The sequence below is a fragment of the Theropithecus gelada genome, chromosome 13, assembly GCF_003255815.1.
Source record: "Theropithecus gelada isolate Dixy chromosome 13, Tgel_1.0, whole genome shotgun sequence".
Classification (NCBI taxonomy): domain Eukaryota; kingdom Metazoa; phylum Chordata; class Mammalia; order Primates; family Cercopithecidae; genus Theropithecus; species Theropithecus gelada.
In genome coordinates, this window is record NC_037681.1 from 75337844 (window position 1) to 75350192 (window position 12349).

The following is a 12349-nucleotide window of genomic DNA, read 5'->3' on the forward strand; positions in this document are numbered from 1 at the left end:
ACTGGATGCATGAAGGAAGTTTGCCAAAGAATGCTGTCACCTTCACAGCAGATGGGGAAGGAGCCAAGTAGGGAGTGAGCACCCCCTTTACCTTAGTGTTTACCAAATTCAGCAGCTCTTTCCAATTCTTGCAAGTTATTTATTTAAGGTTTTGTGTTTTAACTTCTTTGAGCTTTAATTACCCTTAGCAATTGATTAAAAGTGGGATTGAGTTAGTATATAGTCTTATAGGTCTAAAAATTTTCATTCTTTTTTGTTTTATTTTTGGTGAGTTTTTTTCAAGATGAGAAACTGTTTATCAGGAAACATTTGTTTAAAGCCAGTTACATGATTATATATATTTTCTTAGCCTTGTATGTGTCACCCAGTTATAAGCTTCTTCAAAATAAGTTTCCAGTTCTCCCCTGGTGCCTAAAATAAGGACTTGTACATAGCATGTGCTCATATTTTTTTCTCAACACCAGATTAGGAGGCACCAGATTTGTATAGATCATTTGACAGTATGTTCGGCCTGTTGTGTAGTTTGGGCAGGTGTTTGGGTCTCTCTGGGACCGTGGCTTACTACTTTGGAGGATGCTAAAATCTCTTTATCTTGTCTCTTCACATTATTGAGAACTGCAAGCGAACTCTTTTTAGCGTAGTTAGAAATTCAGGAAAGAAATTGATTTGTATTCTGCATTTCAAGATTCTCTACTTTCTTCTTTAAAAATTATTTTTGTTACCACTCTAATAGACATAGGAAGAATCGTGAGACAGCCAGTGAACTTTTGATGAGGTTGAAGGACAACAGAGATCTACAGAAATTCCTGCAAGATTGTCAAGAGGTATGTTGCTTTTTAATCCCTCCATTCCTGGGTTCCAGTAATAGCAATTGCCAACCAGCATTTAGCACAAGAGCCTTTTGAATTATAAAATTAATGAAACCGGAAATCCATAGCACCCATTTGACTCTCAGGCAGGGATATGTGGCACTTCGTCAGTTCTCCAGCCTACAAGTTACAGCTTAATTAGATCATTATAATCTAGAATATTATATTAATAGTATAGTACTGCACTGTTCATTACAGTAGCCACCAGCCACAATGTCTTTATGGTTGGTTGGCTATTTCATTTTAAATTAACTATAATTAAATAAAACTAAGAGTGTAGTTCTTCCATCTCTAGCTATATTTTAGTGCTCAGTAGCCAACTGTGACTAGTGGCTACCATGTTAGACAACACAAATATAGAACATTTCTATGGTCAAAGGAAGTTCTATTGGATATGGATGTCCTAGAATATTGTGCAACCTAAAAGCATTTAGTGTCATGTTTTCACTCTTTAAAGCAATGTACATTTCAACGGTGTGGAAGGAAAGAACTAAAGGGAACTGAAACTGGCTACCAAGTAAGAAGTGGAGATTTTAAAAATACAAATTAGTTTCTTATTCACTTAAGACCTTCATCTGTCCATCTTTCAGGCTCTTCCCATGTGTATCTAACATGCAAAGAGCAGTAATGCTGATTCCAAGCACCAAGTTTTAACATGTGGTATTAATCTGATGATCATTGTACTATTTCATGTTCTTCTGATACATTCACAAACTTTGAAATTTAAAGTTGGCCAGAAAAAAGTGGTTTCTCTGCACGCTAGTTGGAGAATAGCATCTAGCCGATTTCACATGTGAGTTTATGAGCATACCATATTTCTCTGTCTGCCGGAGAATAACAGACACTCAGCCCTCTCTGGTTTATTAAAATAAAAATCCTCAGGCAAAAATGGGGTGAGGAATATCCACACAAAACTGCAGGAACCTTGATGGGGCTAAGAGTATGGGGGTAGAATCAGGTCATATGCTGAGAATACAACTCCTATCATCACAGACACCCTGCATGCAAACATGTGACTGTGCATTAAAAGAAATACGGCTCCAATGACAGCTGCGTTAGATCACGTATAACAGAAGCAATCCTTTGCGTCCGTTAAACTGCTGTCTTACTGTGAATCTTGCAATATGCTCTTGCAGCAAAACCTTAAGAAGGAAAGCCCCTAAACTATGAAGCTTAGGGTCTGTCAGCTTTAAGCACCACATTGATGAATCTAGGTCTCTGGGGGATTTGCCTGGAGCCAGACAGGCTGAAGACAGGAGTGCCTCTTCTAAGTGACACGCAAGCATTAGTAACCCATTTGAATAGGATACTCACTTACAGAGGCATTCGTGTTCAAGACAGGGCGTAGAAGAGAGTAATGGGATCTAAAGCTAGCTATATGGTGTTGGCCTAGTGTGCTGTAGTAATACCAGTTGCCATTTTTCACCATAGGGAGTAAAAGGGATGAAGAGGTGTTTGCAGCTTGGACTGTGCCTTCCACAGATTGGTAGTCCCTGTTCCACGTTGAGGAACCATCAGTGACTCCCTGTAACCTCAGCCCGTATTCCTGGGGATGGGGAGGTCAATGGGATCCCACACTCCTGCTTTTAAAGGGCAAGTTAATAAGATGAAATTCATTTACCTAACCATGGTAAAGCTAAGGTTAAATCTGAGAAAAAGAAGGCCGGGGTGCGAGCACATGAGTGGCCAGGGAACCCTTGAGAGAAACTCATTTGTATTGGAAATTTCCAGTCTCTTATTTTCCACTGACATATGTAGATTTCACAAGTAGACATATATGGGAAAATAAATACATAAAGTTTTAGTTCTTCCCAATGGAATCACAGGAAATGGTCAGTCTTAATAGGTCTTTAGATCTTTGTTTCCACTTGCTCTAAATTAGCATCCCTGGTTATGAGGAGTTCTCTCCTCCACACACACCTTGGCTGAGTTCCAGTGATTGTGAGGCATGCCCAGGGGCTCTGTCTTCTGTGACTTCTCCTCAAAGGACACAGGAAAATTTAGGTGGGGCTTTTTATGTCCAGGAGGTGATTTGCATATCTCCATGTGACTGCTCTGCCAACTCATCCTGGTTTATCCTGTCTTCCCTTGTTCTGCCTGTCTGTCCTTGAGCCACATTAGAAGTTAGTACAGCCATAGTGCGTGTGGGAGGTGTCGTGTATCCCACACCAGCATGTGTAGTCCCTGCATGGTTGGTGGAATTTAGGTCAAGCTTGGGGGCTCTAAAACTCTTGGTATAGTACTATAATCAAAAAGGGTGATGCAGTCATTGGCTATAAATTTTCCCATCATTCAGCCTTATTAAAATATACCCCTTTTAAGCCAGAATCTTTTGAGAATGGTGTTTGTGTGTGGACCAGCCCTACATATGATAATCTACCTGTCATTCTGGTAGATATTTACAGAGCACTCAGAGGTCAAATTTATTATTATTATAGGATGTTGGTATTGTTCAAGATATGGGGAATCCAGGGGTTTGTCTCTTTTTTCGGCTTCCTTCCTTGTTGGGTGCCTTGGCTAGAGAAGGTGTGGGTTGTAAGATCCACCCCGTTGCCACCCGCATAAACACCGCCTAGATGAGGACAACTATTATGCCAGCAATACAGTATGCTGGCATATACAGTATGCTGGAATGAGCAGGGACCCTCCTATTCCCAGTTACAGTGGGAAGATGGAGACCATCATCATCTTTGTAGTGTTTTTGTTTTGTTTTGAGACAGGGTCTCTCTCTGTTGCCCAGGCGGGAGTGCAGTGGTGGGATCTCAGCTCACTACAGCCCCCACCTCCCGGATTCAAGCGAGTCTCCTACCTCAGCCTTCCGAGTAGCTGGGATTCCAGGCAAGTGCCACCACACCCAGCTAGTTTTTGTATTTTTAGTAGAGATGAGGTTTCACCCTCTTGGCCAGGCTGGTCTTGAACTCCTGGCCTCAAGTGATCCACCCTCCTTGGCCTCCTGAAGTGCTGGGATTACAGGCGTGAGCCACTGCACCTGGCCTGTAGTGTTATTTTAATGTGATGTCCTGAAAAATGAATGAATGATTTTAAAGGTATTCCTTTTTTTGTTGTATTTCCTCACACTGTACCACCTATTTTCTGGAACTGATTTTTATTTTTCCAGGAAGGCAGGCAGTATGTCTACATGTGTCTGGTACAGGGATGTGAGTTAATCCTTTGCTGTTAGCTTAATTCAGTGATCAAAGTATTTTTTCCTTATCTTTTTCCAATCTGCACAGTGTTCTTTTCTGCAGAGAATGAGTAAATTCTTAAATGACCTTTGTAAATGCCCACAAATAATAACTGTAGCTCTGGCTCCAGAATGCTGATGAACTAGCAAGTTCCACAGATCCATTTCATTGTGCTGTATCGCATGATGCTTTATCTGTAGGATGATGTGTTCAGCAAAGAGCAGATTTGTTTATAAGCCTCTGATTTTTATGTAGCGCTCCCTCTCTCTCTTTTTAATCCCTCTTCGGTAGGTGGTTATGAATAGTGAAAATATGTGAATGTCCTTGGCACTTGGAATCGATAAACGCCTTCTATTTTGTGTGTATGTACAGAATACAGGGAAACATTTTGTCATTCAGTTTCCCTTTAACCTCTTTTCCCCTAAGATTGAATGGCCATAGTCTTTCAGATTTAGCTGCCCAGAAAACTGGAACATAGATAATTATTTCAAAGTAGGAAGTGCAGTGCTTTTATTGTGTGATACATCCATTGTCTTTGATGACAAAGGGCTTTATGAGATTTGCTAGTTTTTCCCTCAACCAAGAGTGACATCAAAAATCTCACTACCTTTTGCTTTTAACCCCCTCCCACCCTCTGGCCCCTGTGCCATTCCCTGCGTGGTGAGTAGCCCGAGAAAGGTAAGGACAGTACCCAAGAGTTCACCAACTTTCAGAGCCGGGGGCTTCTGTGACCCACATCACTATCCTTGACATCATTTCCAAAAAACAAATCTCTGGGGGAGCCTTTCCTGGCAGCAGCCCACAGCGGGAGTGGAAGGGCCTTGGAAATGTTAATTCTGTAAGTACTTCTACTGGTTTTATGTGCCACTTCTAGATCTTTGTTGATAGATCCATGAAGGATTTAAGGTGCCAATTTGCTCTGACAATAACTGGTATAAAAGTGGGCTTCTCACGGTCACTCAGGAGAAGGGACATGGTCCCTTCAGTTGGTTGCTTCTGATTCCAGGCTGGCTCTGCATTCTTTTGTGTATCTTCAGCCTGGGCAAAAAAAAGCTCTTCCTAGGTTAGCACAGCAAATGGGGTGGGAATCAGAACTCTGGCATGGCCCTTACAGGCAGGCAGTAATGAGCCAGGGCCGATTCGGGATGGAAGCCAGGAAAAGTGGGTCTGGGCCTGGCGTTTGGCTGACCCCAGTAAGACAACTCCTTTCTCAGGTCTGTCAGCGGCCGGCAGCCTTTGTGTGGCTCTCCAGAGTTCAGATCCAAGCGGACATGTTGGGTCTCAAAATCAAGTCCTGTGAAGTGTTCTTGGTATGAATGAAAGGTTTTTAGAGAACTTGAGGCTATAGAAAAAGAGGTGAAGGTGACTCAAACTTGAAGGAAACATTGAAAGGGCATCATTGTTGCCTTAGCCCTACAGTGAGCAAGTTATTTATGCCTTTTGGCATTCCCTTCGATGCACCCGCAAAAAGGAGGAGGTTATAAATAAGCAGTTTTTGTTTTGTTTTTTTAAATAAAAAAGAACTAAAAGAGTTAGAAGGATTGCCAAATGGGGTAAAAGTCAATCATGATTAACATGGTATAGCTGACACAGGTATTTGGAAGAGAAAAAGGGTCGTGTCTTGGACTGGTCAGGGCAGAATTTTAAACACGGGCCTTTTGTGGGGAAAGCCAGTTTTGAGTGCCAAACAGTTTGAAAGCTGGCTTATAGAGCTTTTGTACTTCTGGAATGAATATTAGATATAGTTTGGAGCAGAGCTCAGGTACAAGCTCCATCTAATGGACACCTGTCATGACGGGTCGGAGTTGTGAAGTTAAATATTTGGCTGTCTGTCACCATGGAAATGTGTGTAGTATGCATAATATGACATAAACACAACCCATTGCAGGCGGAAAAAAAGGCTGATGTCTAGGATCACAATCGCTGAATCCTTCTGATCTTTCCCTAGCTGTCTCTCTGGATCAATGAGAAGATGCTCACGGCCCAGGACATGTCTTACGATGAAGCCAGAAATCTGCACAGTAAATGGTTGAAGCATCAAGCATTTATGGCAGAACTTGCATCCAACAAAGAATGGCTTGACAAAATCGAGAAGGTGAGTTAAAACATTTGATGTGGCCATGGTGAGAAAACAAACAGGGTAGTAATAACCTCCTTTTTATTTAGCACATTTTCCAAAACATCTGAGTCTTATCTGTACATTTACGTAAGTTACACAGCCAGTAATAGCAGCTCTCTTTGCACTTACGGGTTCCTGAATTCAACCCATCAAAAGGGAAAAAAACAGAAACCCAACCAGATAGTAGAAAATGCTTGATTTATCTTAGAACGAATATTAGGCATTTAGTTTCTGTCATGCCTCTCATCTGCTGTTGCTGATGGACTGTGAGCTCTCATGCAGGGATTCCACTGTCTTGATCATATTATTTGTGTTGCACTGTGACAGATTGCACATAATTTTAAATATATACATATTTTTTAAAATTCCTTTTTCCTGTGAGACTACTGTATACCAGGCACTATAATAATTATTATAACATGTAATTCTGGCACAGAGATTCCGTGCAGCATAACTGAAGATGAATGTGGAGTTCCCCACCCCTCCCTTCTCTCCTTTTAGACTTTTTAAATTGTTTCAGATTCTTCATGGTTAAAATAATGTGTTGGCGGGGCATGGTGGCTCACGCCTGTAATCCCAGCACTTTGAGAGGCCAAGGCGGGTGAATTACTTGAGGCCAGGAGTTTGAGACCAGCTTGGCCAACATGGGGAAACCCCATCTCTATGAAACGTACAAAAATAGCCAGGCCTGGTGGTGTGCGCCTGTAATCCCAGCTATTGGGGAGGCTGAGGCATGAGCCCAGGAGGCAGAGGTTGCAGTGAGCTAAGATCACGCCACTGTACTTCAGCCTGGGTGACAGAACAAGACCCTGTCTCAAAATAATAACAATAGTAATAATGTGTTTTATATCATCTTTGGTCATGGAGTAGAGGGGATGAAGTCAGGTTATTAGCATTCATTATTCCATTGCCTCAGTTGAAACTGTTTCAGCATTTAGCATTTATTGCTTCATTCCCATGAAACCCATGTAACATATGCAAGCTAGGCCATCGTTGGTTTTATTGAGCAGTAACTTCATGTGGAAACACTGTGTGTTGAATGAGTGGGTAAATCACAGATCAAATGTCCTAGGTTTGTTTTACACAGTGACATTTTTTCTGTAGCAAACTGTTTATTTACAACCATGCTGGTTTTGTTTTCCAGGAAGGAATGCAGCTCATTTCAGAAAAGCCTGAGACGGAACCTGTGGTGAAGGAGAAACTCACTGGTTTACATGAAATGTGGGAAGTCCTTGAATCCACTACCCAGACCAAGGCCCAGCGGCTCTTTGATGCAAACAAGGCCGAACTTTTCACCCAGAGCTGCGCAGATCTAGACAAATGGCTGCACGGCCTGGAGAGTCAGATTCAGTCTGATGACTACGGCAAAGACCTGACCAGCGTCAATATCCTGCTGAAAAAGCAACAGGCAAGTGGACAAGCCATCATGGACTTGGGTTTGTTTCTGTTTTACAGCCGTAGTCCTTACAGTCTTTTCTCACCCACTGCATTCTCAGGAGTCCACCTTCCATGGGAAGGCATTTGTAACCCAGAAAAGTACTTGCTCTAACAGCATCATACAACATTTCCAGAATAGAAAGCTACCTGTCCAGCCTAGAAAGACACAGTATTAGGAGTATTGGGTGTCGGCTGTCTGTGTATGGGATTGATAATTTTCTTAGTTAATAGGTGTTATCGCTATTTAACAGTTAAATAAATACTCATCTCACTCAATTCTGCATTTTACATGAAAGAAATATTCACATACTTTGTTGTTTAACATCTTGATTTGTGACAGTTATCTGAGTTGTTCAAGGCACTTTATAGATAATAAAAGTAACTGTTTATATTACATCACTGTAGAGGGCTTTAAGGGCAAATGAATTTACCTCAAATTTACTTGAAAACAGTTCCATTGATGTTGAAAAAGCTAATCAGTGGCAAAATCTTCCAGTGGCTCCCATTGCTGGCTTTGCAGTGTGGCCAAGTCCCTGGCCCAGCAGTTCTGCTTAGAGCCAGTCACTGCAAAAGTAGTCTCTGCTGAGCGCTGAGGCTGCTTCTTTGCCTTCAGATGCTGGAGAATCAGATGGAAGTGCGGAAGAAGGAGATCGAAGAGCTCCAAAGCCAAGCCCAGGCCCTGAGTCAGGAAGGGAAGAGCACCGACGAGGTGGACAGCAAGCGCCTCACCGTGCAGACCAAGTTCATGGAGTTGCTGGAGCCCTTGAACGAGAGGAAGCATAACCTGCTGGCCTCCAAAGAGATCCATCAGTTCAACAGGGATGTGGAGGACGAGATCGTGAGTCAACCCCGGCTGCACACATGGCTTTTCCACAAGCCCCCTTGCCTGTCCTAAAGCCCATGTTCTCACTTCTCAGTCAACCTCACCTTGGGCCACGTTGGCAAGTTGAGCTGTCAGAGTCCACGCTCTGGATGGTCTAAAGTTTCTTTCCCTTTTCACACTAAGTGCAACTCCATTGTGCCTCTCATGTTATCTAGGGATACTCTAGGATTTTAACGGCCCTAAAACAGACTTTTTAAAAGTAATGAGGACTCACAGTGAGTCTGATCTTGAGGATGAGGTAAAGTTGGAAATACTCTCCCTACCCCTGTCTCGGAGAACAAGGGCATGCTTCCCCAGACAGCCCTCCCGAGGGGGCTGAGCACTCTCTGAAGCTCACCCTTGCTGTCCCTCACTGCCCCTCACCGCTCTTGTTTCTGTTGTGTATTTGTTCCTCTGAGTGGATCTGACCACTTATTTACAATTTTTCCCAGTTGTGGGTTGGAGAGAGGATGCCTTTGGCAACTTCCACGGATCATGGCCACAACCTCCAGACTGTGCAGCTGTTAATAAAGAAAAATCAGGTAAGCCTTTCTGCTCGGGCTATCTCTGTCTGATAAATAATTGCTCTAAATTATGAGACTGAGAATGGCAGAGAGTTTTGAAGCCTTGCGATTTCTTTTTGGCCCTAACAGCTTGACATAAGCACCAGACGGTTGCCATTTAGCAAGCCTTTGTGTGTGTTTTCTACTCCCTCCAGACCCTCCAGAAAGAAATCCAGGGACACCAGCCTCGCATTGATGACATCTTTGAGAGGAGCCAAAACATCGTCACCGACAGCAGCAGCCTCAACGCTGAGGCCATCAGACAGAGGCTTGCCGACCTGAAGCAGCTGTGGGGTCTCCTCATTGAGGAGACGGAGAAACGCCACAGGCGGCTGGAGGAGGCACACCGGGCCCAGCAGTACTACTTTGACGCTGCCGAGGCCGAAGCCTGGATGAGCGAGCAGGAGCTGTACATGATGTCAGAGGAGAAGGCCAAGGTGAGAGGAGGCGGGAAGCATCCCTGCCCCAGGTGAACCTTGGATTTAAACCCTGAGCTTGCTTTCTGCTGGCAGCTCTGTCTTCATAAAAACTTCCCTTGTAGCCTTTGAGTGTTAAGGGGACACCATGTGCATGAAGGTGTCTGAAGTCCAGCTGCTGGTTTCCCTTTGCTGCAGCATTTTCTTATCTGAACCCTAGTGTGCCATTAAGACCAGGTTCATCCCTTCATCTTTGAAATATGCCAGAGTCCTTCCTGCTATCTATTTATAGGTTCCCTAAACTTTACAAAATACAGGATGGCTTGGAGACAATTTGAAAGTATTGCAAGGTTCCCGGAATGCTGTCATTTACATAACTGATGGACCTTGAGGAATTCCAGTGAACCAGGCACACTTGGTCTGCCCAAGCTTTTCTCTGAGAGGGGCCCTGCTCATTCTGTGTCCTCCTTGTGTTTATCTTCTGCACAGGCTTCTGTGGTCCAGTCCATATGAAAGCTCTTGGAACATGTCTGTGTTCCACTGTCCATACCGTACCTCTGGAGTTTCTCTTTCTACTGATCCTTCCTCCTACCCTGCTGAGCAGCTGGTCTGTCGCTCCTTAAGGTGGTGTAGGGCCGGAGGGGACAGCTGTGGTTGTGACGTTTTACTGTCTTTGCAGGATGAGCAGAGTGCTGTCTCCATGTTGAAGAAGCACCAGATCTTAGAACAAGCTGTGGAGGACTATGCAGAGACTGTGCATCAGCTCTCCAAGACCAGCCGGGCCCTGGTGGCCGACAGCCATCCTGAAAGGTGAGTGCTGCTTCATGAGGTTGAGACCCGGCTGTCGATTCCTCTCAGTGAGGGTCTCTTGCTAACCCCCACCAAAAGAAAATGGCAGCATTCATCGTGAATTGCTGGTAAGGCAAATCTTTGAGAAGCATTTTTAAAACAGTCCCATCATTTAAAACATCCTATCATGATTAGGATGGGTGAACTGTTAACACTAGGAAATTGCTCTTGTGGGTTAAATATCTCCTTCTAGCCAAGGGTCTTCTGAAAGAGTATTGGTGTCATGAGTCAAAAGTACAGGTTGACTAGGCTGGGCAGTCAACGTACAGTGGCTTAGACTTGTAATCCCAGCACTTTAGCAAGCCAAGGTGGGAGGATTGCTTGAGCCCGGGGGCCAAAGACCAATCTCAGCAACGTGGCGAAACCTCATCTCTACAAAACATACGAAAAACAGCTGGGTATGGTGGCACACATCTGTACTAAGCTACTCAGGAGGCTGAGATTGGGAGGATGGTTTGAGTCCAGGAGTTTGAGGCCACAGTGAACCATGATCACACTGCTGCGCTCCAGCCTGGGTGACAGAGTGAGACCTTGTCTCAAAAAAATAAAAATGATCAGAAGTACAGGTTGACTTACATGGTGGATACAGATAGTCATAGCACTTACCCTTGGGTTGAAAAAGTCATCCAGTTTAGGGAAGTAATTACTAGTTTTAAGAGGAGCATTAGACAAGAATGCATGGACCTATAAAATGAAGGGGCTCCCAGGAAGAACAAAATGAAAACACCTCCTAACTCTTAGATATCAAGTGATTAGAACACCCTCAAGGAAAAAAAAAAAAAGAAGTGAGTGTGTAGTACTCATCCACTCTATACCAGGCCCCTGTATTAACTTCCAAAGCAGTCATTTTAGGCTTTTTGTGTAAATACCTTTTATGATTTGGAAAGGAATTGGCCTTGTGCATTTAACCAGGGCAGGTTAGGGGAGATGAGGTCAGTGGCTCTGTTGGTGTAGGAGGTTCTTAAGATGTTCATGATCAGGATTCATCACTCTGGGGAGAAGTTGGAGGGAGGGGGATTCAGTCTCCTGACTGAGCACCTGGGACTCATGAGATGGAGCAGCTGGTCCAGCCCTCCTAACAAGGATGGGCACTGAGCCCAGAGAAGGTAGAGGGCCGTGCATGCCACACTGGCTGTGTCATTTGTCCCTCTGGTAGCACGGTACCAGAGAATGCAAGACTGCTCTGGATTTTACATTAACTTAGTTTTTCTTTTGCCACCTTCCTGACTGGGAAGATTTTTGCATTAACTTTTAACGTCAAAGGAAATCCTGATTTGCAGAGCCAGAGGTGCAGAGAGAATTTCCTCCTCTCCCTGCTAAATTTGCCTACCCCCACTGTTCACTGCAGCAGAGTGAGGCACTACCCATCCCTAGTGTAATAGTAGGGGTAGGCGAATTTAGCTTACACATTGGCTCTTTTGTTTACATATTGGCTTTTCGTGACTTCAAATTGTGGCCAATTTCAGAGTTTTATTTTTCATGCTAAGTAGGTTAACCAGAGTTTCCTTTGAGAAATATGATGAAATATGTTCTCCCATTATCTCCACCTCATTTGTTTTTCCCCTGAAGAAAATTGACATTTAAGATTCTTTTTCTCCCCATTGCTTCCTTTCTTTTTCAGTGAGCGCATTAGCATGCGGCAATCCAAAGTGGATAAACTGTACGCTGGTCTGAAAGACCTTGCTGAAGAGAGAAGAGGCAAGCTGGATGAGAGACACAGATTATTCCAGCTCAACCGGGAGGTGGACGACCTGGAGCAGTGGATCGCTGAGAGGGAGGTGGTCGCAGGGTCCCATGAACTGGGACAGGACTATGAGCATGTCACGGCAAGTACTTGAGACAGTGCATGAGTTGGCTGTGCAGTGAGCAATGGTGTGGAAGGCCATTTGCATTCCTTATCTGTGAGCAGATGAAATGCCCTGGACTCCAATCAGAGGTCTTGGGGTTTAGTTTTAAGGTGGTGTTTCTTTTTTAAGCAGGTGACTTGCATTTAGGTTGGCTAACCTCTCTGTGCACCCCTTCCGCCGGTAGTAAAAGGAGGTGGAGGTA

The 12349-nt window shown here is 43.9% G+C and overlaps 1 protein-coding gene across 3 annotated transcripts in view; it reads left to right on the top strand.

Annotated features, from left to right (window-relative positions):
* The window catches only part of SPTBN1 (spectrin beta, non-erythrocytic 1), a 211549-nt gene that overhangs the window by 179076 nt on the left and 20124 nt on the right, over positions 1 to 12349 (top strand). For all 3 annotated transcript variants that reach the window (XM_025354672.1, XM_025354674.1, XM_025354675.1), the window contains 8 exons: positions 734 to 824; positions 6003 to 6149; positions 7318 to 7581; positions 8224 to 8448; positions 8925 to 9014; positions 9191 to 9472; positions 10131 to 10261; positions 11922 to 12126. In XM_025354672.1, the coding sequence (XP_025210457.1) occupies positions 734 to 824; positions 6003 to 6149; positions 7318 to 7581; positions 8224 to 8448; positions 8925 to 9014; positions 9191 to 9472; positions 10131 to 10261; positions 11922 to 12126 (1435 nt within the window). The remainder of the gene's footprint in view (positions 1 to 733; positions 825 to 6002; positions 6150 to 7317; positions 7582 to 8223; positions 8449 to 8924; positions 9015 to 9190; positions 9473 to 10130; positions 10262 to 11921; positions 12127 to 12349) is intronic.